This window comes from Colossoma macropomum, unplaced genomic scaffold (genome assembly GCF_904425465.1).
Source record: "Colossoma macropomum unplaced genomic scaffold, Colossoma_macropomum, whole genome shotgun sequence".
In the NCBI taxonomy this organism is placed as follows: domain Eukaryota; kingdom Metazoa; phylum Chordata; class Actinopteri; order Characiformes; family Serrasalmidae; genus Colossoma; species Colossoma macropomum.
Genome location: NW_023494803.1, coordinates 40,172,305 through 40,195,605, shown reverse-complemented (window position 1 = coordinate 40,195,605; position 23,301 = coordinate 40,172,305). Strand labels below are relative to the sequence as shown.

Sequence of the window (23,301 nt, the reverse complement as noted above, 5' to 3'; positions counted from 1 at the left end):
CATTCCATAGTGCAAACTGTGCCAAACTCGCTCCCAATGACGGATAAGGTGCTTCTTTTTTAAGGGTGCTTTACTAACAGGCCTCCTCTGTGCTGCTCACTGTACAGGATGATGGATGAAATAAACAATGAAAGCTGCAGCTCGACAGCAGTGATATGGCTACACAGGTTTAATGAGAGGTGGGGTGCGTCTGAAACCCTGGACGCATGTGTAAGATTAATAGGAAATCAAACGAAGGCTGACAGACGTCCTCCCTCACGTCTCCTGAGGTTAAAGGAAACGTTCAGTAAACATGACTCTATACAGCCCCCCCCACTTATTCCAACTGTAGTCGATCAGTCAAGACGTGTGGTGTCTGGAGTTTGTTGTGGCTCCAGTGCAAAACTAAATAAGCAAACTTCAGACAACAAATACGTCTCAGCTGATCGACCACATCTAAAGTAAGGGGGGAAAATTGTGTACATTTTATTTTGTTTGCTGAACTGTCACTTCAAGCTGCCCTTGGTTGCCCCCTTGATCTTCACTCCTCCGTCTGGGTCCAGGTTAGTAGTCCACAGTGAGGAACAGTGCAATAACAGATTAGGCTGTGCTGCTGGTTACAGCTCAGTTTTGAGTTCTGATAACAGCGTCCTGAAGTTCTCCAGTTCTCTGATGCTCGTGGAGAGTCTGGAAAAATGTGGACATTATATCACTGTTAGTTTTGGAAATGGTACTATTAAGACTTACACCGATCAGGCATAACATTCTGACCACCTCCTTGTTTCTACACTCATTGTCCATTTTATCAGCTCCACTTACTATATAGGTGCACTTTGTAGTTCTACAGTTACAGACTGTAGTCCATCTGTTTCTCTGATACTTTGTTAGCCCCCTTTTACCCTGTTCTTCAGTGGTCAGGACCCCCATGGACCCTCACAGAGCAGGTACTATTTGGGTGGTGGGTCATTCTCAGCACTGCAGTAACACTGATTTGGTGGTGTGTTAGTGTGTGTTGCGCTGGTCTGAGTGGATCAGACACAGCAGTGCTGCTGGAGTTTTTAAACACCTTGTCAGTCCACCTTGTAGATGTAAAGTCAGAGACGATAGCTCATCTGCTGCTGCACAGTTTGTGTTGGTCATCCTCTAGTCCTTCATCAGTGGTCATAGGACGCTGCCCACAGGACGCTGTTGGCTGGATATTTTTGGTTGGTGGACTATTCTCAGTCCAGCAGTGACACTGAGGTGTTTAAAAACTCCAGCAGCGCTGCTGTGTCTGATCCACTCGTACCAGCACAACACACACTAACACACCACCACCACGTCAGTGTTACTGCAGTGCTGAGAATGATCCACCACCCAAATAGTACCTGCTCTGTGAGGGTCCATGGGGGTCCTGACCACTGAAGAACAGGGTAAAAGGGGGCTAACAAAGTATCAGAGAAACAGATGGACTACAGTCTGTAACTGTAGAACTACAAAGTGCACCTATATAGTAAGTGGAGCTGATAAAATGGACAATGAGCGTAGAAACAAGGAGGTGGTCATAATGTTGTGCCTGATTGGTGTATAGTGAAGTTCACAGTGTTGGAATCATCATATAAAACCGATTTTGTAGCAGATGCATGTATAAAATTGTTAATATTGTTAATAAATGAGAAAAGCTTTATAAGACTGAGTTCTAATAAAATGGCTACCTAAAATGTAGTTCCAGTAACGCATCCAGAATGAGGTTCTAATAAAATAAATATACTTAATAACTTTTGTAATAAAATGAATATCAGACTGAAGTGTTATACAATTAATGTCTAATTAATATACAGCATTAAAACATTATTCCGGAAATAAACTGTACAAAGTTCTAATAAAATGAATATCCAGAATGAAGTTCTAACAAAATTAACATCCAGAATGAGGTTCTATTCAACTTATTATCCTTAATGAACTAATAATAAAACCAATATCCAAATAATATATACAATTAACACATAGTACAATTTATTTCTGGAATAAAGTTCTAATAAAATGAATATTCAGAATGAAATCCTAATAAAATGAATATCCAGTATGACGTTCTAGTACAATTAACACCCAAACTGAAGTTCTAATATTATTAGTGAAAACAATTAATATCCTTTCAATATATGCAATTAATATACAGTACAGTTTATTTTCGGAATACAGTTTTAATAAAATTAATATTAAGAATAAAGTTCTAATAAAATTAATATCCAGAAGCTTAATACTTCAAAAGCAGTGATGAAATCTTGAGGCAGATAAAGTTGATCTGATATTACAGTAAGATACATAATTACAGTATATTATTTATCATTTAACCCTATTCAACACATTTATGGCACAGACTAAAAGTTTTGAACCACACAGCGATGAGCTGTGAGTCAGAAAGATTCATGTAAGATCACTGCATGCTCGTGTTACTGCTGGTGACTTTTACCTTCTAAAGACCATTAGATGTTAGTAATATATAATATTATGATTTCATTACATACTGGACACATTATTATTAAATAAAACAGTGTCTGAATTTATTATAGGTAAAATATTACTGTGACGAGGGATCCCAAACATTGGAACATTAGAGTGAGTATTAATGATGAGACTGTACCTCCCAAAGGCGTTAAAGAGTGAGACGATCTCTTGGCGGCTGAGCTGGAATGAGGGTTTGGAGCTGCTGGATGAGGCAGAGTCTCGATCTGCTTCTCCGAGAACAGAATCTTCAGAGCTGTACCCAAACCCTGCGTCTGATACACAAACAAAACCATTAAACATTTTCAAAATTGCATAATTAAACGGTTAAGATGTAAACAAAGTCATTTAGAGTGGTTTGGTTTGAAATGCTCTGTTCTAAAGAAACATAACGTTCAGTACACAAGTAAACAGTCAACATGTAGCCAAATAGACAGGCAAGGCCTTTGGCTATTAAAGAGGAATTCCACCTATTTAGAATTTCTGCATAATTAAATGGTTCAGATATAAACAGAGTCATTCAGAGTGGTTTGGTGTGAAACGCTCTGTTCTAGAGAAACTTACAGAGTCAGAATTGTTCAAAGTGGTGGTGATAGGAACCAGACGTCCACCTCTAAAAGCTCCCTCACAGAAAGTTACCACATGAAATGGTTATGAATTCACTGCCTGATGACTGAGACACTGTTTTATGATAGTTTTGAGAAGGTTCTGACCTGATATATATCTAGTAAATATATATTTAGCATATATTTTAAAAATCCATTCATAGTGGAGGGGTATCACAAGGCAAAAGAGTCCCCTAAGAAAACGTATTATTTTAGATTTACCACATCACATATAAACACTCAGAAGGCTCGTGTGGGTTCACTGGTGGTTTTGGAGATAAATAAAATGTCTATATTTGTGTTGTAGTCATGGCGACCCCTGGTTCCTATCACCACCACTGTAAAGACATCTGAACCATTTCACACCAAACCACTCTGAATGACTCTGTTTACATCTCAGCCACTGAATTATGCAGAAATGTTGAAAAATTGGTGGATAAATTCCCCTTTAAATACTGCATACATATATACAAGTTATTCACTGTAGGGCTAAATGATTTGGGGAAAATATCTAATTGTGATTTTTCAAAGCAGTACTGTGATTGTGATTTTTATAAACTGAGGTTCAGGCTTATTCTTTTGGCCAGGCAGTCTGATCTGATCGAACTTACCTACAGATCACAAGCTCTATTATATCAAATTTTCCAGCTTAAAACTTGTAGGCTTTCAAATTGCGATTTCAGTGTAAAAACGATTCATCTTTCAGCCCTAATTCACTCAGGAAAGTCCGAGACTGGTGCGTTTTCAGTCCTCTCACCTGCAGCTTGCCCCAGAGTCTACACTTAAAGCATCCCACACAGTCCATGATCCTGGAGATGTTTTTAAACGTCAGCTTGAAGTCATCCTGATGGACAGAACAGAAAGGTGAGTACACAACGTCAGACTGTGCTCCTTATATTTATCATAGTAATAACGTTTTTTAAAGAAAGTACAAAAATGCGCTGACTTTTAGTTTAGCTGCTTCTTTCCTGTCACCAGCAAACAGTGTGGTTTCATCAAAATGCAGCGGGAAAGATCTGGAAATGCAGATAATCATCGCTTTACTTTAGATAAAACAGCATAAATAAAGAGTAAGCAATGCGGTGTATGCAGGCATGAGTCACTTTTGCTAGTCTGCGGATCTCACATGTCTAAAAACTCTAATATTCACAGTAAATATCACATTAATCAGAATCAGAATTGTTTTTACTAGCCAAGCAAGACATCAGAGATATTAATCTTAGCAGTAGCTCACATCAAGACACACATAATAACAAGTAAAGACATTATAATTAAAAAAGAGGAGAAGAGAAATGAATGCAATACTAAAAGGAATGGAACCAAAAAAATGAGAAAATAACATTACTAGTAGTGAAATATCTACTAATATATGCTGAATGTATGAAATACACTGAGTGAACAACACTGTGAGTCACAAATCACACAAGTAAAGATGAGTGCATGCAGTACTCCTACTTGGCCATGTGGAGGAGCTCCAGCAGCAGCTCTTTATACTCCCTGTCCTGCTCTGGCTGGCCGGTGTACAGGTTGAAGGAGGGGCGCTCGAAGTAAGGAAGGACTTTAGCCAGCGCTCGGAGCTCAATCAGATAGAGGAAGTAGAGATTGCGGAGCCGTTTAGGCCCCTCCCCTTTCGTCAGCTCTTCATCAAATCTCAGCTGGAACTCGGTGACGTTATGCCCCCACTTCCTCTCGAACCAGTTATCTGAGGAGTCAGAAAATGCAGGGTGACCAAAATGGAACAATTACAAACCTCAAACAACAAGAAATGATGTGGAATATGATTAAATCCATCTATTATTTCTCTGCATACTTTGTTAGCCCCCTTTTACCCTGTTCTTCAGTGGTCAGGACCCCCATGGACCCTCACAGAGCAGGTGGATCATTCTCAGCACTGCAGTAACACTGACGTGGTGGTGGTGTGTTAGTGTGTGTTGTGCTGGTCTGAGTGGATCAGACACAGCAGTGCTGCTGGAGTTTTTAAACACCTCAGTGTCACTGCTGGACTGAGAATAGTCCACCAACCAAAAATATCCAGCCAACAGCGTCCTGTGGGCAGCGTCCTGTGACCACTGATGAAGGACTAAAGGATGATTAGCTCATACTGTACAGCAAGAGATAAGCTATCTTTCTGGCTTTACATCTACAGGGTGGACCAACAATGCAGGTGCGTCTAATAGAGTGGACAGTGAGTGGGCACAGTATATTTTATATGCAATTCTTACTTTACATTTGCATTTTGTATTTTTATGTATTTTTGTTACAGTAGCGTAGTCTAGTACTATTACAAACTTATTTAAAGCTGCACTATGTGAGATTTGGGGATTTGGAGACCTCTCTGGTAGAAATGTGTAATTGCATGCAATGTATGGAAGAACACTTTTTTCAGAACTCTGACTTTTAAATGATTATTTCAGGCTTTTTATTGACACTTCTTTCAATTTTCATAAGAAATCTTTTATACAAAGTGCTGCTTTAAAAACTTGATTTGGAACCTTCTTTTTTATTTGAACAGTGTTTTGTTTTTTTTGGCCTAAAACAAAAAGGTTTTGGGCAACTATGAGCTACTATATGTTTGGAATCTTAAGTTTTGCACTTGAGCTACAAGGCCAATGTAGCTAACAAGTAATGGAAACTTATACTCCACCAATTATCTGCAGGCCTGAATCATCATTCGCATCAAACCATGTGCAGTTTTTCAGAAATGTCTAATAGATTTATGTGGTTTCTGACACTGTCTGACACACTGTTATCTATAAACAAGCACTAAAGGTCGCTGCTACTGTTTTGAGCTATGTGTTGACCTGACAGTGTAATCAAGTCTATTAAAGATTACAGAACAACTCCACACGCTTTGAGGTGAGTGCGTGATGATTTAGACATGCTAACTAGCAAATTAGTAACTTTCCATTACTTATAACTTTAACTTCGGAGCCCAAAACTAAAGTGCCAAACTAAAGAACTTCAGACACCGGACTTGTCTTGTATGACTCAGTACATTTGAGGCAGGAAGGAAAATTAGATTAATGGCCAAACTATCACTTTAAAGGAGCTCCAGATTAAACCAGTGACACATCCTGCACAAATCTCAGGTCAGCTGCTTATCTGACCTTTCCTCTCTTTCAGCAGCAAGTTTGAATGACTCACCGGCCAGCAGGTATCTTGCGCTCAGGTGGACGTTTATACTGGCATGTAGTCCTGAAACAAGTCTATAGAAAGCTCTCTTCTCCACACACAGACCTAAATAGAGCACAGAGCCATGTTAAAAAGCAATAGAGACGCTTAAGCACTACTGGAGCTGGATTCGTTTCACTGCAGGAGGTTGTATAATGTTTGGGATTTCATTGGTTGAGTAGTTTGGCATAAAATATCTGAGTAATTTCCTCAAATTCCCACAGCCTGAATAGTCATAGACAAGATAATAATGTTACCGTTACCCCATAGGACCCACTCAATAACAATAACGACACGGCCACGTCTACTAGTGGGTTTTATTATCCCATTAGCATGAGGTCAATTAAAACAGGACAACTATTACTGAGAGAGCTCCAGGTTCGGCCAATTACAGAAGAACTTTCAGTTTTTACAGACTGTAAAACTACACACACTGCAGATTCATACTGGATTAAAATCACTCCACAATTATTACTGTCAGACTGTAAAACTACACACACTGCAGATTCATACTGGATTAAAATCACTCCACAATTATTACTGTCAGACTGTAAAACTACACACTGCAGATTCATACTGGATTAAAATCGCTCCACAATTATTACTGTAAAACTACACACACTGCAGATTCATACTGGATTAAAATCACTCCACAATTATTACCGTCAGACTGTAAAACTACACACACTGCAGATTCATACTGGATTAAAATCGCTCCACAATTATTACTGTCAGACTGTAAAACTACACACACTGCAGATTCATACTGGATACTCACCTTCTAACCACCTATAGAATCCCTTTCCTGAAAAGCAGAAGAAGTTTTTTTTAGTATGTTATTATGTTCATCAATTAACTAATTAATTAAGGCAAACTTTCACAAAAAATAAACATCTTACTTACCTTCACTCTCACCTAAAACAGAAGCAAGAAATTGGAATAAATAAAAGATTTACACTGAATAAATATTCAGGGATATGGTGTATTTTCATACTCATTTTTCTCCAAACAACATTATTTTTATTTTATAAGAAACACTCACCGCTGCTTGATACCAGGGGATTCAGGGGTCTTTGAACTGTATACGGTCTAAGAGTTTAAAACAAATGGAGTTGTTTTATACAGATTAGCATTAAAAAGCACTGATCAACTAAAGGCTGCTATTAATATCAACTTCTATAATCTTACTTGAAGCAGTTCTCTTCATATATACTGTTCCATATCTGCCACGCCTCAGGACCCTTATATCCAGTGTATCTCTCAGGGTTCAGGAGAAGGTCCACATACTGTGCATGCGGAGAGTCTTCATCTGGAAAAAATGAAATATTAAAATATTTAGAGAATATTTTAATTTTTTTTCAGTTCAAAATCAATCAATCAATCAATCAAGCAATCAACCTTTATTTCAACTCGGAAGTACATTGAGGGTGACCCTCATTTACAATGTAGCTGAGCAAATTACAAGAGATTGAAAAAGTTTAAATGAAATTTACCAACTAAAACAAAGGAAAATCATCAAGACAAAAAGATTTATTAAAAAAATAATAATTAAAATAAAAAAACAGCTCTAATAGAAAACAGGCATAAAATATCAATAAAATAAAAACACATTAAAATGAAGTAAAGGACCAACTTAGATACTAAGCAAGAAAAAAACTATTTTAGAAAAATCAAATTATTTACTAAAATAGAACAGTAAAAGAAATTAACATCAAATAAATTGCAAGTCGTAATAAAATATTAAAATATAATAATAATAATAATAATGCTAATAATACTCATAATAATAATAAAATTCTTTATGAGCATATATGTACATTTCTCTTTCTAAAGCAAATGTCAGAAACTCCTCAATCCAGTCATCCTTAGTTGAGATCAGTAAATCTTTGACGACGATTTGATTCAGTTGGATTGTTTTGATAAGATTCAGAATTACATATAAAAAACCCTGAATGTATAAACATGACTGGAGGATCTGTTTACACAGTAGTGGAACACAGACACTACATCAAGATCTTTTTTCTTTTTTTAATTCAGCCAAAAAATGAGCCTTATCGAATTTCATTTCTTATAACTGATTCTAATCAATTAGTCATATGCAAATGTTTAGGCACCCCGGTGTTGATTTTTCTATGGTTTCTAACCACAGTAACCATAGTAACTTCTACTAACCACAGAAGAAATATTCTGGAGCTGTGTAGAACCCTTTTCAAAAAGGTTCTATATAAAACCATCGATAGCACATTGTCCATCAGTCTGAAGAACCATTTCATGATGCAAAGAACCCTTTAAGCATGCAAAGTGTTCTTTGAGTGTTCATGGTTCTATGTAGAACCATTTTCTTTACTAACGAACCCTTAAAGGACCATCATTAAGTGTGTAAGTGTAAATAAGTGAACACATCCTCTACAGGGAAAACACATTTTAATACACAATTACTGTGTATTTGAATTTAACATGTTGGGAAAAAACAAACATAAAATGTTATTGTTGTTTTTTCCATTATGTTAAATTCAGCTAATAAACAGTCATGGTGTATTAAAAAGTGCAGAAGATGTGCTCAATCATCAAAGCGTGTCATTTGACCGGGGTTGTTAAAACTGTATAAGGTCCCAGTTTAACTGCCAGTCTCAGAATGCATCAGTGTGTTTTTACACCTCTACTCGGGATCGTAACTTTCTATCTCGTCGCGCTTGCATTACGGTAAAGAAGGCAGAGTGTCATAAAGACGGAAACGTCCTTTTCAGCAAAATTACCATCGTGCATGCAGAACCGGTCGGCCTCATCGTCGTGCCTGTTCCACTCCAGGAGAGCTTGTCGGGTTTCATCACTGAACAACACAAACAGATGCAGAGTCAGAACTGATACGAGTGTTTATACACACACACACACACAGACACACACACAGACACACACACAGACACACACACAGACACACACACAGACACACACACACAGACACACACACACAGACACACAGCATCGTTACAGTTTAACAGACTTAATTAAAAGCATGGCAGACCGTCACAAACATTAGAGGGTAATAATATTTTGGATGCACAATAGATGAATGAATGGTGGTGATGAGATATGACTCTGTTGCTGGAGCTCAGAGATACTAGACATGTACTAGTTCATTTAAAGGGGAATTCCACCAGTTTTTCAAAATTTCTGCAGAATTAAAAGATTAAGATGTAAACAGAGTCATTCAGAGTGGTTTGGTGTGAAATGCTCTGTTCTAGAGAAACTTACTGGTTATGAATTCGCTGCCTGATGCCTGAAACATTGGTTTACGATAGTTTTGAGAAGATTTTTGGCCTTAAACTCCCTTCATGGTGGAGCGACACATGCAGGGTGCTGTGAGGCAAAATAGTCCCCAAGGAAAAATTATTATTTCAGATTTACCACAATTTCACCATCATCAAGATTCCATATATAAACTCAGAAGACTCGTGTAGGTTCACTGGTGGTTTTGGATAGTAAATGAAATGTCTATATTTGTGTTGTAGTCATGGCGACCCCTGGTTCCTATCACCACCACTGTAAAGACATCTGAGTCAATCAACCATTTCACACCAAACCACTCTGAATGACTCTGTTTACACCTTAATGACCGTATTATACAGAAATGTTGAAAAATTGGTGGAATTCCCCTTTAAATACTAGAGTAATTCACAGTATGGATAAATGATTTGGGGAAAATCTCTAATTATGATTTTTTTAAACTAATACTGTGATTGTGGTTTAAACTGAGATCATTTTTATAAACTAAGGTTTATAAAAATTTGTTCTTTATAAAAATTGTTCTTTTTTGGCCAGGCAGTCTGATCTGATCAAACTTACCAACAGTTAACAAGCTCTATTTTATCAGGCAAAATCTTCCCACTTAAAACTTGTAGGCTATAATTAAAAATGCACACTTTGTGATTTGAAAAACTGGTGGAATTCCCCTTTATTTCCCAATACTTACACACACATTTATTTAATATGCATCTACATTCAATTCTTATTTCAAGAAAAGTGAGGAAAATTCAGCTTTTAAAGATAGAGGCCCTTTAAACATCTGAACACACTGCCTGTGTTAAATAAGACACACTTTGCTTACAGTAATACAGAATGTGTTGTTCTTAACTGGACACCCAGATGTGTGTAAAGAAACACACTATGTGCTGTTTTTAGCACTCAGTTTTAATGGCGTATTAGGTGCAGTGTTGGGTTTTTGGTAGCGGTGTTTTACCTCAGAGAGCCGTTGACGGCTCCAAGCTTCTCTGCCATTTCACACTCCTCCGTGTGTTTGCTGGTCTCTAATGAAGGCTGTTCACACCAACACATTCAATCATTAACCAGCTTCTGCAGCGCTGCTTAGAACAATCACTTCAATAGAGAACATGAAAACCACACAGCTCCTACACACACACACACACACACACACACTTATCCCGCTCAGCTCACCTACAGCCTGTCCAGTCACCACAGACTTCCATTAAAAAAAAAAAAAACTTTTTTTAGTTATGAATTTTTAAAGTTTGTCTTTACAAGTTATATATTAAGTTTTACTTCTTACTATATTATACTATACTATGACTGAGCTGAGCTGAGACTGGATATATATAGGCTACAACACTTTAAATCAAGTCAGAGCACATCTGTAATTTTTTTCTATTTTAATCAAACATAACTGTTCTCATTCAGAAAAACAATAAAAGTTGGAAGGAAGTAAAATTGGTCCCTTTTGAGAAAATACAGGGTCTAAAAGGCAAATGTTTAGCTGTGAAGCCGTTAATAACTCATGGTGTAGTTTCAAATATTACCTGCTGAAATTATTCAATCATGGTTTGGATAGAAATTTAGGAATACAACATAAAACATACATTTTCTTAATAAAACTAACTGAATAATTAATTTTCAAACTTGACATTTTTCATAATCTGATGAAACAACAGATACAGATGGTTAAACAAGTTAAGCCTCTTCTGGGGTTCATCCTAAAGTTAGGACAGTATTTAGGAGGTTTAGTCTAGTCAGGATGTTTGTGTGATACTGTTTTCTTATCTGGAGTTAACAGATAAGTTTATGAACTTAAGAACTGTTGCTCTGTAATAGCGTCTGTCCTAAATTCAGTCCTGACTCAAGTTGTCATGGTGACTAAGCAAATAAGATAATACATCAGAAAATACATCTAATAAATTAACATGAAACCAGTTGATGTAAAGTGGAATATTATCCTTATTGTATTGTGTTGCATTTATACTCATTTAATATTTCAGCTCATTTCAGTCATTCTGTAAGCAGTTAAACTCAGTATTTAATATTTCAATATCCAATTTAGAAAGCGATGGGGCAAAATTCATAACTAAAAAACAGCTCAGTTCTGAAATTTTTCAAGGTTGCAGGAACTAAACAGATGTTTTTGCTTACATTTTTGACATGACTGGACAGGCCATAAGTGAGTTGCCATGGAATGACCCTATATTTACTAATTCACATAAATGAATTGAAACACTTTTATCTAAAGTGATTTAATGTGGTTAAATAAATACAAATGTAAACCTTCAGGACAATAAATTTTTTTTACCTTGTGATTGTTGGATTTCAGCCCCTCAGGCACTTCATTCTGTAAATATTAAATATATATGACGGTACCTTATACAGGCTCACTAGCACAGAAAACCTTCATAAAGACCCTGTAGTGAAGAAATATGACTCACAGCAGTGCATGGTTTAACAGCGCAGTCCCTGAGCCCACAGTGTCCACTGTCTGTCCAGAACGGACATGGGTTATTCAGATTGACCTGAAGAGGAGACGGTTAGCAGCCAAAAGTGAAGAGCAAAAGGGATGAAATGTTCTTGAGGATCATATGTATCATATATATCTGCATATTAACTAACCATCATTAGCCATTTTGCATATGTTATCAGCTTTGTGTATCTACTATATTTATGTTGATGAAATTCAACCGATTTTTCACATTTTCTAAATAATTAAACAGTTAAGATGTAAACAAAGTCATTCAGAGTTTTAGAGAAAGAGTCAGAATTGTTCACAGTGGTGGTGATAGGAACCAGACGTCCCCCTCTAAAAGCTCCCTCACAGAAAGTTACTACATGAAATGGTTATGAATTCACTGCCTGATGTCTGAGATGTTTTTTACATTTTTATGGTGGAGCGGTGCACGCAGGGTGTTTTAGGGAAAAACGGTACCCAAATTTTTTTTTTTTTTTCAGATTTATCACTATTTTACCATAATTAAAATTCCATATAAACTCAGAAGACACGTGTAGGTTCATTGGTGGTTTTGAATAGTAAATAAAATGGCTATATTTGTGTATATTTACAACCATTCGTCATATATGCTTATGTAAACATGCTAACAGAAATACCTCTGTTCCTATCCTCTCATATTTTACTCTAATTTATGTCCATTTTTATTTTTGCCTAATATATTTAAGTTTATGTGCAATTATATGTCTTGCTACTGTAACACTGAAATTTCCCTTTGTGATCAATAAGGTTATCTATCTATCTATCTATCTATATATCTATCTATATATCTATCTATATATATTTGCATACATCGTGACTCAGGGGGCTGTATTACAGAAACTTCCTATCTTTTTGTCTTAAGTTAAGATCTGACAGGTCAAGATAAGATTTCTCACAAATTCGTATTGCAGAAGCAAATCTGATCTTACTTTAGGAATCTTATCTTACAGCATCTTATCTCGAATTAGGAAATCTTAACTCACTCAATCGAAGTCGACAATGAACTGTCATGTCTAGTTTTGTTTAGGTCAAACAAAACTAAAGCGTGATAAACTGAAAGTTAAGAATATTGTTTCAGTGCTTCCTGCTGTTTATCAGAGTCGCCGCTCCCCAGTTTCAGTCTCCATTTCCCCAAACGCTTTAGCCGAGCGCGCTAACGTTACTCCTCCTAATAAACAGACACACGTTCAGCTCCGTCTCCTCATTATTCACCACCATCACTGTAATATTTCATCATCAACATTAACACACGAAGGTGATCAGAGGGGCGGTGGAGATCGAGTCTGCAGCGTCTGGGGGTTTTTAAACGCTGTTAAAAAAAACCCCTCACAAGTCAAAGCACCATTTTCAGTGTTAATAAATGTATCATCATTCTAGTTATAGTGAACTGTGCTGCCGGTCACTGCATAAAACAACAGATACAGATGGTTAAACAAGTTAAGCCTCTTCTGGGGTTCATCCTAAAGTTAGGACAGTATTTAGGAGGTTTAGTCTAGTCAGGATGTTTGTGTGATACTGTTTTCTTATCTGGAGTTAATGATAAGATCATGAACTTAAGAACTGTTGCTCTGTAATAGCGTCTGTCCTAAATTCAGTCCTGACTCAAGTTGTCATGGTGACTAAGCAAATAAGATAAGATTTCAGACTTAAGAAGTTTCTGTAATACGGCCCCTGATTCCTATCACCACCGCTGTAAGGAAATCGGTACTCAGTGTAATGTAATGTGTCAGACAGTTTCTCTACAATGAACCTTTTCAGGTCTATCCACTCCGAATGACTTTTATTTATTTTTTTTTTTTTTACATCGCAGCGACTGAATTATGCAGAAATTATGGAAAATTGGTGGAGTTCCCCTTAAACATCATCTTATCTTAAAAGAAGAAAGTCTTCAGCAGAGTGTTCAGAAAAAGGTCTCACCTTATAGAACCTGAAATAATCTGAGGAGAGGAGCTTCTGGAGTTTAGTGAAGAGGTTCCTGTTGTTGAAGTTGTCGAGAGTTTCTACATCACAGGCACAGTCATCCAGGCTGCCTGTGACCTGATGGAAGAGGAACAGAGAGTAAAGTAAGGTTTAATTTAGCCTGAACTGGGAAACCCACTGGCTGCTTCTCTGCAGAAAAACGAGAATTAAAACAATTAGGATTAAAACCTGATAGATTTTTTGACTTCTAACCAGAGTTGGCTTAATGGTTACCATAGAGACTACTAGTTTCCTATAGGACACCTTTAGGAAACCACCAAATGCATATGGAATCAGTCACAGGTCACCTGATAAACCAGTAGAATCCTTTACACTGTGATATCAACCCCACAGGAAAACACAGAACACCATTAGTAACTACTGGACGCCACCAGGAACCAGCAGACACTTTAATGGCTTCTACGTTTTTTCAGCAGGGATTTCAGGCCATTATGTCCCGGTTTGATGTATATTATGGTTAAATGTTTCTTAACAGTTACCATTAGCGACCACTAGTTTACTGTTTCTCAACCCTGGTCCTGGAGGCCCACAGTCCAGCACATTTTCTGTGCTCTTCCCGATGTAACACGTCCACTTTAACTCAAGGTGTGCGTTTACGTGCACTCAATAATCCGATCATAATCGGATTTCGGCAGTTATCTGATTATTTAAATGGTCATGTAAACAGCACACACCGATCTATAAATCTGATTAAGAAATCTGATAAAGAGAGCTGAATTTTAGCTCAGTAATCAGATTTTTTAGTGCATGTGAACTCTTACTCTGATTTCTTTCGGATTTCTCAGTCTGCGCATGTGTGAAAACAGGCCGCGGTACCGGAAATAAGCGAGCAGCGTCGCCGTGAGACGACACATGCTTGACAAAATGAATGATTTAAATATTCTTCATCTTCTAGATGATGTGTGTTCATAATTTCAGGTAAAGTGGAACGATGTTTTTAAAAGCCGCAGCATAAAGTTTGAGTTTACGCTACGTCACGTCTTCTTCTGTGAGTTTACTGGCTGGTTGTGAAAGTAGAAATCTGATTACTGTCTGGCTCATGCAGACCCAGAGTTTCCCCATTATCTGATCACTCAAGTGCATGTAAACATGTCGATCAGATTACTGACAAAATCTGATTTTCTGCAGTTATCAGATTATTAAGTGCATGTAGACGCACTCACTGCTGTAGGACACCTTTAGATCCTATTAGGAAGCCATCAAATGCACCTGGACTCAGTCACAGCTCACCTGATAAACCACTAGAGTCCTTTACACTGCGATATCAACCCAACAGGAAAACACAGAACACCATTAGACGCCACCAGGAACCAGCAGACACTTTAATGGCTTCTATGTTTCTTCATCAAGGATTTCAGGCCATTATGTCCCGGTTTTATGTATATTTTAATGTATTTTTACGTGGTTTAAGAAGATAATAGGGAACCATTAGGGTTAAAACCTGATGGTTTTGCTTTCTAACCAGAATTGGCTAAATGGTTACCATTAGAGACCACCGGTTTTCTGTAGGACACCTTTAGGAAAGCATCAAATGCACCTGGAATCAGTTTGAGAACACCTGTTAAACCATTAGTCCTTTACACGGTGAAATCAACCCAACAGGAAGACATACAATACTATTAGAGACTGCTGGTCACCACCAGACACTTTTAATGGGTCCTCTGATGTCCAGCAGGTAGAAGCAGGTACATGTGAGGTTTTATGATGCTGCACGATGAGAAGATGAATAATGTAAGAACTGAACTTACTTTGCAGAAACATCTCGCCCAGCTGCCCGGAAGGACAGTAAACAGAGCGAACAGAGGCAGAAACAGGTTCATTGCTCTCCGGTGGAGCCTCAGCTGAATAAAGCAGCCAGCTGGTCTGAAAAATAGGAAAATATCTGCCCGTTTAGCTCAGAAACACCGACACATCTGCTGGAACTGCAGGCTGGTTTAAAGCTGATGTGTTAACTCATATTCACTTCCTGTTGCCTCACGCAGGAGCGTGAACGAGGCTGAAGTCGGCTTCCTATTCGCCAGCTTTCTCGTTCCACATTTTCCCGTTCCACCTTAAATGCTGCATGTATCATTATAACGGTTCAACTGCCAGAATGTAACTGTTGCGCATTTAAGGTGGACCGGGAAAATTCGAATGAGAAGCTGGCGAATAGGAAGCCAACTTCAGCCTCGGGGAACGTGAACTACGTGACAGACGAGTCTGAACGACACAATGCAGTATATTAATTTTTAAACCGTAAAATGAAACTGTAAAATGTAGTTTAACAACGAGAGAGGCGAGAGTCGAAGTGTTCTCCTACTGAAAATATGAATTTGGTTCAGTAAAAAATCTTCGTGTTTTGGTCCAGAAAGCGGTTTTAAACATTACCCACAGCTTCGAGGAGGGCATGTGTACAGAAACCTGTCTATCTACGTCTTTTCACCTCGATAACTGAGTAGCTGTGGTCAATCTTTTAAAACAAAAATCGATTTTTCCTCAGTGAATCGAGACAAACTCTAGATAGCAATGCGCTGAGCTCGCCACGAGATGGCGCCTAAGACCAACTCTCGCTGGACGGCTGACGTCTTAACTTAAAGGGGACCACGTCCTATATTTTTCTTGTCTTGCATTTTGTTTTTACCCGCCACTTAAGACATTTCTACGGAGCCCCGCCGGTGACATCCTGTATACATAAAAAATAATGCGTGGCCACGACTTAGTAAGGCGTGGGAACGAGATCCTAATGCGTGGCCACGACTTAGTAAGGCGTGGGAATGAGATGGTTGAGCCGTGGCCACAACTTAGTAAAGCGTGGGAACGAGATCACGGCTTACTAAGTCGTGGCCACGCATCAGGGTCTCATTTCCACGCTTTACTAAGGCGTGGCCACGACTTAATCATCTCATTCCCACGCCTTACTAAGTCATGGCCACGCATTATTTTTATTTATACAGGATGTCACCAGCAGGGCTCCGTACATTTGCATGGTTTTATATACAAAAAAGAGAAGTGGAAATTCATTTTATATGCATTTCTCCTCACTTCTTGCTATTCCAGGCTATGTCTGAGATACTGTAATTAAATATAATGATTGCATTTCACACAGAAATACTTTACTTACTATAATTTATATATTTGGTCAACAAAATACTGTATTCCATTGCTGTTCTGGTTGCTACCTCAGTGACTGCAATGCTCATATATCCTAGGCTATCTGCTCATCTGATAAGTCATAGTATCGTACATCCTCCTTTGCACAGCCCCACATACTCTCAGTACCGTGAACTGTCTCTGTGTTCTGTTCTGTATTTATTGTAAGTCTTTCGTGTTTATTTATTGTACTGTATTGTCTGCACTGTGTATATTGCATTGTTTTGCACTTGTGTTCCTGTGTTGGTCCTGGAGGAATGTTGTTTCGCTTCACTGTGTAGAGCTGAAATGACAATAAAGCCTCTTCAAGCGGTCTGTTTTGGTCACAGTGCCATTAAAATTGGTATATTCAAGGATGATATACACTGAAACAAGACAGGCTATTATCAGGTACAGGCCAATAAATGCTATATAAAAGTAAAATAAGGGTATAAAAGTGTGCAAAAGGTATTCAAGCAGTATAAAATGTTTGCCAAGTTTATCATTACAGTACTTTGTAGTAGCAATACAGCAAAGTACACAGTGTGTAAGTCACCTCAGACACAGGGGACTTTTGGAGGACCTGCATAAATGTGTAATAAATTGGAAAAAGACCTAAAAAGTGAGATTAAATAATGTTTCACACTCATGTTTATTTCCACTTGGAGCTGCACTGGACATTTGTTCATAGTTTGTTATGAAAATAAACAAAAGTAGCCTTAGTAATGTGAAATATCCTAACCATGTTTTGTTAAAAATTTGCCTTGTGGTCAGCAGCAGAGGGCTGTGATACCAGACTGTGATGCAGATGGTCAGTAAGCTCTCCATTGTGGACCTGTAGATGTGGTGAGGGAGGAGACAGAGGAGTTCTCAGTTGCTGGGCTACAATTCTACAATTACAGACTGTTGTCCATCTGTTCCTCTGCATACTTTGTTATCCTGTTCTTCAATGGTCAGGACCCTCACAGAGCAGGTACTATTTGGGTGGTGGATCATTCTCAGCACTGCAGTAACACTGACGTGGTGGTGGTGTGTCAGTGTGTGTTGTGCTGGTACAAGTGGATCAGACACAGCAGTGCTGCTGGCATTTTTAAACACTGTGTCCACTCACTGTCCACTCTATAAGACCCTCCCACCTTGGCAGTCCACCTTGTAGATGTAAAGTCAGAGACGATAGCTCATCTGCTGCTGCACAGTTTGTGTTGGTCATCCTCTAGTCCTTCATCAGTGGTCACAGGGCGCTGCCCACAGGACGCTGTTGGCTGGATATTTTTGGTTGGTGGACTATTCTCAGTCCAGCAGTGACACTGAGGCGTTTAAAAACTCCAGCAGCACTGCTGTGTCTGATCCACTCAGACCAGCACAACACACACTAACACACCACCACCACGTCAGTGTTACTGCAGTACTGAGAATGATCCACCACCCAAATAGTACCTGCTCTGTGAGGGTCCATGGGGGTCCTGACCACTGAAGAACAGGGTAAAAGGGGGCTAACAAAGTATGCAGAGAAACAGATGGGACTACAGTCTGTAACTGTAGAACTACAAAGTGCACCTATATAGTAAGTGGAGCTGCTAAAATGGACAATGAGCGTAGAAACAAGGAGGTGGTCATAATGTTCTGGCTGACCGGTGTAGTATTCTCTATTGTTTCAGACGCAGCCGAGTTCAGCCGGAGCAGGAAGCCCGCCAAATTGACGTCAATTCCTGAGGCGGGTCCAGATGTCAAACGTCGACCAATAGAAACGCGGCTGAACGAAAGTGCACGCCCCTTCTGACGTCGTCGTCCTCAGCGCGGGAGAACCGGCTGCTGTTTTGAAGAATCGCCAACGGACAAAGTGAGTAGAGCTAAAAAAACGGCTTTAAATGAAATTATTTTACTTAAAAGTCGATTTTTTAGTGATTAAATGTCGTCCAGTACTGTTTAATGTGTTTTTAGAGCTTATGTTTAGCTGTTAAGTCGCCCAAATATGGACTACCAGTAGTAAGTGACGAATGTTGTAGGAATTTTCCCGTTCCACCTTAAATGGTAGGTTAACTGCTGCAGCATTTAAGGTGGAACGGGGAAATTCGAATAAGAAGCTAACTTCGCGTGTTAAAGTTGATCATTTTTACAACATAGCTGCAGAAATGAGCGCATTTTAGCGTTTTGCTTCGTTAGGTTGGAGAAGTATCTGCTTTTTATTTTCTTTTAAGTGACTTTTATTGTGTCTCTGATCCACTTTATGTTCTCAAACTTGACATTTTCTCTGAAGCGAGTTAGTTTAGCTGTTAAAGCTCTTTAATCCTGTGTGTGAAGCGGTTAATCTGTGTGAGCTAGTGCACGTGAGGCCCACTGCTGGGTGACACTGAAACAAGAAGTATTACTGACTTATATTTCCTGATATTGAAGTTTAGCATTAATAATAATAATAATAATAATAATAACTCTTTAAAAAGATGGTGAACACTCAAAGAAATTCAGTGTTTCTTTGCATGGTGACATGGTTCTTCAGATCAATGGAGAGTGTGTTGTAGGTGGTTCTAGATAGCACCAAAAAGGTGCATCCCTTTTTTGCTGCTATATAGAACAGTTTTCAAAAAGGTTCTGTATAGAACCATGTACAACATCAATAATCTCTCCGTTAATTTGACGAACAAGCCATTCAAGCGTGCAGATGGTTCTTTGAGTGTTCATGGTTCTAGACAGAACCATCGTCTTTACTAAAGAACCGCTGAAGAACCATCCTTTTTAAGAGTGACTGTCAGATTTTGATTTTGAGCCCAAGTATTTAACGTATCTGATATTTTTAATTCAGCATCTCTAGCAGTGCAACATCTCTTTAAATGTTAAATAAAGATCAAAGATAAATAAGAAAATTTTAAAAAGTAGCTGAATATTTGAGCTTCAAAAAGGGTTTTCACTCTCACTTCATTTACAAAAAGGGTTCTTTATAAGAACCATCCATTGAAAGGTTGTTCTTCTAAGGGAACGCTCTTAAGAACCCTTTTTTGGCGTCTTTGTTCAAGAATGTAGGTGAATGCGATGCCAGTCTGATTCAAACTTACATAAATAAGGAATGTAAAGTATTGAATTTTAAAGTATTGAACTATTATTGAAAGTTTGGTTCCTTGTCTAACTTTGAATGAGCTCTTGAACTGATGGCTGCTATTTTACACTCAACGAATGTCCTCAAAATATAACTTGCTTTGACTGTTTTCTTCCCTTATAATACTTCATGATATTAAAGTTTGCATTAATAATAATGCTAATAATAACTCTTAAAAAGGGTTCTTTAGTGAAGACAGTGGTTCCATATACGACCATGAACACTCAAAGTACCATTTGCATGCGTAGATAAAAAGTAGCTCAATATTTGAGCATTAAAAAGGGTTTTTTACTCTCACCTCATTTACAAAAAGGGTTCTTTATAAGAACCATCCATTGAAAGGTTGTTTTTCTCTCTTAAAATACTTACGTTCCCAATCAGAATGATGTTACAGTTAGCATTAATAATAATGATAATAACTTTCAATAAAAAAAAACATTTTTAAAGGGTTCTTTAATAAAGACGGTGGCTCTGTGTAGAACCATGAACACTCAAAGAAGCATTTGCATGCTTAAATATATTTTTACATGGTGAAATTGTTCTTCAGATAGATGGAGAATGTGTTGTATGTGGTTCTAGATTGCACCAAAAAGGTGTAACCCTTTTCCCTGCTATACAGAACTGTTTTCAAAAATGGTGGTTCTGTATAGAACCATATACAACATAAATAATTTCTCAGTTAATCTGATGTACAAACCATTTAAGCGTGCAGAGGGTTCTTTGAGTGTTCATGGTTCTAGACAGAACCATCGTCTATACTGAAGAACCATCCTTTTTAAGAGTGATTGTCGAATTTTGATTTTGAGCCCGATACCAAGTATTTAACAGTTCTTTAATTCAGTATCTTCATGAATGCAAATCTCTGTAGATGTTAAATAAATAAAAATAAATTAAATAAATAAAAAAAGGAAAAAAGGTTCTTCACGCTGTCACCCCATTTACAAAAAAGATTCTTGAAATGAACCAACCATTGTAAGGTTGTTCTTCTGTTCGCTCTTAAGAACCTTTTTTGTCATCTTTTTTTTAAGAACGTAGGTGAACGCAGTCCCAGTCTGGTGCTGGCTTTCATCAATAAATGATATAAAATACTAAACTGTTGTTGAAAGTTCTGTTCCTTGTCTAGCTCTGAACGAGCCCAGACATCCTGACTGCTGTTCTACACTAAAAGAATGTCTTTAAAACCCGATATAACTTGTTTTGACTGGTTTCTTCTGTTTTTGTCCCTTGGATTGACACCAAACGGACCCTAATAATTTGGCACAGTTACCCAGAAGAACCAGACAGGATTTTCAGAAAGGAAGCTTGCTGCTCATTTAGTGTTGAGGTATTTTTTTTTACTGTTCTTTTTAACCCTTTATTGCATGAATTATTACTTAAACATGATACAAATGTTTAAATATGTTTTTAAAAATGTAAAATTGCTTAAATAATGGAAATATTTGATTTTAATTTTTAATTATTATTATTTTTTTTTAAAGTGGTGTATTTGGTAAATCGTGCAATCATGCCGCAATCATACCGCAATCATACCACAGCACCATAAAATAATTTTTTTCTCTGAAACATGTTTATTGAAAACAAGACCAAACAAATCCAGCGTATACTAGTGAAATTTACAACCCAACGTTTACAAATATTTAAGCAGTAGAACCCGAGAGGGAGTGTGTTATCGCGAAATAACATCACGGCTGTGATTTGGTCGCCGTAGATCATCACAGCCGTGATGTTATTGGCGATAACACACTCCTCGAGTGTTCTATCGCTTTTATACAACAGTTAAATAAATAAAGTAATAAATTAATAAACTGGGCCGTGAACGCAGCGTTTAATATGTTTTAATGTTCACAGCTCCTTCACTAAATTACAGTTCCTTAACGAGCAGCTTGTTGCTACGTCAGAGTAACGAGCTCCGCCCACTCGCTGCACAGCCGGCAGTTCGTTCTCCAGCTCCACACAGACCAACTGACAGTTTGGGAATTTAGTGTCGTCTCATCTTCAGAGTCTGACCAAATCGGCTGTCGGTCAAATGTGACCTTAAAAGTGTCCGTTTTCTGTTTGCGGCAAAGTAAGAAGTAAAAACGTTCAAATGTCTCCTACAGCTGTCAAAGCCGTTGCTTAGCAACAGCGTCTCAGTGGAGTGATACAGTATTTGTGAAAAAAAACGTGATGTTATGGTGAAATAACAGCACAGTTAGAACGCTTCTCAACCAATCAGCTTGTGTGCCTGAAACTAACTGTTGTATAATGGAAATTAATACAATTTCAAATGGTATTTGGAATATATGGTAATAACAAAATCGTAATAGGAATTCCTGATCATGTGATGCCATAAAGTATTTACCCTTTTAAAATAAAAGACTCATTTTCCACAATGAAATAGGAAAACACATCTTATGGTACTGCTTTTTAGTAAAATTGTTGCCGTATGGCAACACTGTGCAATAGAGGGATTAAAACACTATAAATAACGTGCTTTTCAGAAAACTGTCAGGTCCTGGCTTCGCCTGTGATAATGTTCCCAAAAAAAACTTGGGGAAAAAAATGGGAAGGACTCAGTTTAGTTCTGTCTGTTTAGGTTTAGTGCAGCGCAGTGTGTGAAACATTAAATAAAAATCATTGTATTCATAGTTTTTCTGCTCGTAGCACTGCTGTTTCTTTTTTCTGTCCCAAATTTTCAAATCTCATATAGTGTGACACGAGCGTCTCTAGTATTGCGATATTTTTTTTCGCCGTATCGCCCACCCTTACAGTCCACCAGTATTGCTACAGTGATGCTAAAACTGAAACCAGTGCATGAATGTTGTGATATATTGGTATACATGCTGAATTGTCCAGCTCTAATGAGGCCTGCTGCCTTCTACTGTAGGTGACCACATCCTTTTCCCTGTGGACTGAGATAAGATGCCCTGTGAGGTGAAACCCATCCGCTATGGCCACTCAGAGGGCCACACAGACGTCTGTTTCCATGAGGATGGCAGGTAAGAATGAACATCAGGCACTGTTGGCCATGATCTACTACTGCCAGTCTGCCGGCATCTCCTTTCTGCTGTTTTCAGAGACTTTATTAGAAACGTCTCTACTTTATTGCACAGATAGAGGCGGCAGATGTACAGTTCGTC

General features: G+C 38.0%; 2 protein-coding genes across 5 annotated transcripts in view; one reads left to right on the top strand and one right to left on the bottom strand.

Annotated features, from left to right (window-relative positions):
- Positions 1-453: 453 nt before the first annotated feature.
- Positions 454-16,039, bottom strand: ero1a (endoplasmic reticulum oxidoreductase 1 alpha). The gene is given in 17 exon segments (XM_036592801.1): positions 454-666; positions 2,603-2,675; positions 2,678-2,738; positions 3,826-3,912; positions 4,015-4,084; positions 4,524-4,770; positions 6,213-6,305; positions 7,018-7,044; positions 7,143-7,154; positions 7,282-7,328; positions 7,428-7,548; positions 8,996-9,069; positions 10,477-10,553; positions 11,815-11,853; positions 11,948-12,031; positions 13,921-14,040; positions 15,732-16,039. Coding segments are annotated over 17 exon segments (1,374 nt in total). The 5' UTR covers positions 15,804-16,039; the 3' UTR covers positions 454-596.
- Positions 16,040-18,812: 2,773 nt separating this feature from the next.
- The window catches only part of wdhd1 (WD repeat and HMG-box DNA binding protein 1), a 56,207-nt gene continuing 51,718 nt past the window's right edge, over positions 18,813-23,301 (top strand). For 3 of the 4 annotated variants that reach the window (XM_036592800.1, XM_036592798.1, XM_036592796.1), the window contains exons 1-3: positions 18,852-18,931; positions 21,446-21,506; positions 23,049-23,160. In XM_036592800.1, coding sequence (XP_036448693.1) covers positions 23,084-23,160 — 77 coding nt within the window. In that variant the 5' untranslated portion in view covers positions 18,852-18,931; positions 21,446-21,506; positions 23,049-23,083. Of the gene's footprint in view, positions 18,932-21,445; positions 21,507-23,048; positions 23,161-23,301 lie in introns of all 4 variants that reach the window. The other variant, XM_036592797.1, reaches the window with a different exon arrangement.